A 3,541-nucleotide genomic window follows, 5' to 3' on the forward strand; every position below is an offset into this window, starting at 1 on the left:
GCGGGGAGCGCCGCCGGCGAGCGCGCCCGCCGGCAGCACCACCTGGTCTGGGCCGGCGTTAGAGGTGTGGCGTTGCCTATGTGGCCTGTTACTCTCTGGAACGGCGTGGGCCACCCGGGGGCCTGCGCCGCGAGCGGCCCACCCTGGCTGGACCGCGGCCCAGCGCCGTGCGCTCTGCTCCGCCCCGGGGAGCGCCGCCGCCGCCCCCGGGGACACGCCTGCTCCGGGCCCCACCCTGCGGGCAAATGCTAGAGACTAAGTGTGGGGACGTTGCTTCAAAGAAAGTGTAGTCGGTTTAGCGTTCTCTGCCAGTGTCTTCGGAACCTTTCGAGGTCACCGCGGCCGCTGGGGACCGTCGCCGGAACCGCCTGCGGCCGGGCTACCAGAGCTGAGGGTTTACTGCCCGCGAGCAGGGAGGCGATCGTCCCTCCGAATCAGGCGTATTTTTCTCCTTGAGAAAAAGAGCAGGAAAGCCGACTCAGTTCCGCCCTGGCTGTGCTGATGGAGCACAGGAAAGCAAGCTCCGGGCCTGCGCCGGGGGCTGGGGCGCGCTCCCTGCCAGTACCCGCAAACCTCGGGAAAGTCCCCACGCCCCAGGGCGCAGGACGCCGTGGGTGGTCTGCCGCCGCCGGCCTTGGCGCTCCAGCACCGCGGAAAGCAGGGCAGGGAGGGCACAGCGACAGTCCTCTACGGGTTTCCCTCCTCCCCCCCACCCCCGAGGCTCGGGGTCCAGGGACCATGGATGACCCCGAACTAGCAGCCCGGGGTGCTAGGTGGGAGTCAGAAGCCCGGCCAGCACTGGGACTGGGGGACGGGAATCCCCGGATGGCGAGGGTGGAAAGGGGATCCTGGCTTGCTACGGGCGGGGGAGTAGGATCAGGGCTTACCGCGGAAGGAGGGGGAACCCGATCTGCAACGGGCAGTAGGGGGTGGGGATCCCCAGGTGGCCCAGGGCGCAAATCCCTCCTGCACCCACAGCCCACCCCCAGGTGGTTGCACACTGCCGGCGGCCACCCCTGCGCTCAGACACCTCTCGCCGGGACCAAAGAGGCCCTCCCTGTGCAGAAGGGCTCCCCCCAACCCCCCCGGTCGCCGCGCCCTCCCCGGCCCTGGACGCGGACGTAGTGCAGCCGCCGGGTGTGAACGGCGGCGGGTTTTGGGGGGTGGGGCGCGGCGGTCTGGACGGCGGCCCGCTGGAAAACCAGCCTCCACTTGATACCGAGCGCGTCTAACTGAGGTCATGGGAAGCTGGAGGGCGGAGGCGCCGGCCAAGGCGTTGGAATAGGAGCTCTGACTGAGGCCCAAGGTGCAGAGGGAGGAAGGAAGGAAGCCGGGCACTGTGCAACTCCTGGAGGGTTCCAAGCCAGTGTCAGCGCGTGCCCCCCGGGGCTCCGCCAGTCACGCCCGGCGACCGCGAAGCTGACCGGCCCAGGAGGAAATCGGGCTTAGCACCTCCGCAGACTCACCCTCGACCAGGGCCAGCTGCGCCGGGAAACAGGCCACCCACGTACAGAAATACTCCCGCTCCAGCCGGAGCCCCACCCAGCACTCCCCGCGCCTTCTGGGCCTGCTAGCTAGGCCTCAAGTCCCAGGCCGCAGTCTCACGCCTACTCCCCCCTAAGATCGCCCTGCAGCTGCTTTCCCTCCCTCCACCTTCCTCCCGCCTTCAAAGCCGGCGCCCTCGGCCAAGTGCCCGTTCCCAACCTGTTATCAAGTCCTAGAGAGAATTTCTCCAAACTATTTCCTGAATCCCGCTGCCAAAGGCCCGGTTCCCGCCCCTCCACCTCCCATCTGGATGCCTGCAGACTTCTCCCTGGGTTCCTGGGCTTTCGCCTCCTCCTTCCCTAATCCATTTTCCGCACCGCTTCCCCAAGAGCTTGTTAAAACGCACAGGGACCTGGCTGTTGCAAACCTCCTATTTCCCTGTAAACGGGCTAAGAGAGAGAGGGTGGGGGTAGGGGGCTGGCGATTAAAGGCTGCCGGGATATCGGCTCACAGTTACTGAGCACTTACTGTGTTATTTGTTAAACACTTTAAATGGATGCTCTCATTCATCTGCCCAACGACCCTTCCGACCCTTCGGAAAAGGTATTCTAGAAGAAATGTTTGTAGAACCTGGCAGGCAATGGGGGGGGTGGGGGGGCAGTCGGCTGCAGTCAACCATTGTGCCTTCTGCAGGACCCCCTGACCTTCCTAAAAGGAATGCAATGACCCACTGCACCAGCTGTGTCCTGGGGCCAGGTGGCAGGCAGTGTGTGTTGTCAGGCAGGTGCAGGTCTGGTTCAGTTTGATCAGGAATTCTTCAGAAACCCCTTTGCTCTTCCTCCTGCCTTTGGTAGATCAGTAGTCTGAATTTCTAGGTCTGGACATGCTGGAACAGTCTCTACGTCTGGCTTCTCAGCCCTGGTGGGCACACAGCCTGCCCCAGTTCCTGGGCTGGCAGCATCCTGGAGAGCCACAGGCGGCCTACCCCCAAGGCAGACTGGTGATCTCCTCAATGCCTCCATCCTCTCCCTGCGAACACACCCCCAGCACCCTCCCATCTGGTCCAGCCAAGCTGCAGCCTCTGGCCACCTCCTCAGCATGTGAATGAGTCCCAGTGGGAGCTGCCTTTGTCCCAGAAAGGTGGGATTCCATCACTAAGCAGCGGCTAGGAAATCACGGGTCAGCAGTGGTCCCCTTAACAGGGTCCACAGAGGTCCTTGGTGCCCAGTTCCTGCCCAGAACTTAGCGGTGACCCCACCCACGATCCACCGCACTCCTTCCCTTCTGTGGCAGAAACGCCCAGCCTCCACAGTACACGGAGGAGGATGTAGGATGAGCATTCACTCCCGCTGGGGATTCCTGCCTTTATTTTCTTTTCTCCAGTGCAGGATCGCAATATGTAATGCCTTTTTCTTTCTGGGAACACATAATCTACCAGTGGCATTATTGCTCTTTTATATAATTTTTAAATTCATTGTTCTGAATGATTTACAGTATGAAATCCAAAGGCTCCCAAAGAGCATCCAGTTTCCCTCTGACTCCCTCTTTTTGTTTTTCACCCTGGAGCTGAGCACTTTCCTCACTCACTGTTTTCAGCTTCTCATGAAAAATAAAAATAATAATAATAATAATAATATAAACGTGCTTTGTTCCTTTTATTTTTATCAAGTTATATTTTGTATTTCCTCCATGGACAAGAGAAAGACAAAGAGACAGAGATGCAGAAATAGTACCCCCGGGACCAGCAGTTAGCGTAATGGCTATGTCGCTGGACTCCCATGTAATCTACCGCGGTTCGCGTCCTGGACCCGGTGGCTTAAAACTCACGCCAGGTGCATGTGCGTGTGTGCCCAAGATCCCGAGAGGAGAATGGAGGAGAAGGGATTGCGGCGTGGCCATCTCCCCAGGGGGGTGATTTCTCACTTTCTGTCTCTCTGTCTCTCTCTGTTTTTCTGGTGACTGCACGCGCCCTGTAGCAAAAATCTCTCAAAAAAAAAAAAATTCATTGGGGGTACTATTTCTTTTCTTTTCTTTCTTTTTTTTTTTTTTTTTTTTT

The 3,541-nt window shown here is 59.4% G+C and overlaps 1 protein-coding gene across 1 annotated transcript in view; it reads left to right on the forward strand.

The window, feature by feature from the left end:
* Positions 1-3,054, forward strand: part of ERCC6L2 (ERCC excision repair 6 like 2) — a 175,365-nt gene extending 172,311 nt beyond the window's left edge. The window contains exon 19 of the mRNA XM_027768002.1: positions 2,361-3,054. Coding sequence (XP_027623803.1) covers positions 2,361-2,589 — 229 coding nt within the window. The 3' untranslated portion in view covers positions 2,590-3,054. The remainder of the gene's footprint in view (positions 1-2,360) is intronic.
* The last annotated feature ends 487 nt before the right edge of the window (positions 3,055-3,541 follow it).

Source organism: Tupaia chinensis, unplaced genomic scaffold (assembly GCF_000334495.1).
Source record: "Tupaia chinensis unplaced genomic scaffold, TupChi_1.0 Scaffold145148_1, whole genome shotgun sequence".
Taxonomy (NCBI): domain Eukaryota; kingdom Metazoa; phylum Chordata; class Mammalia; order Scandentia; family Tupaiidae; genus Tupaia; species Tupaia belangeri.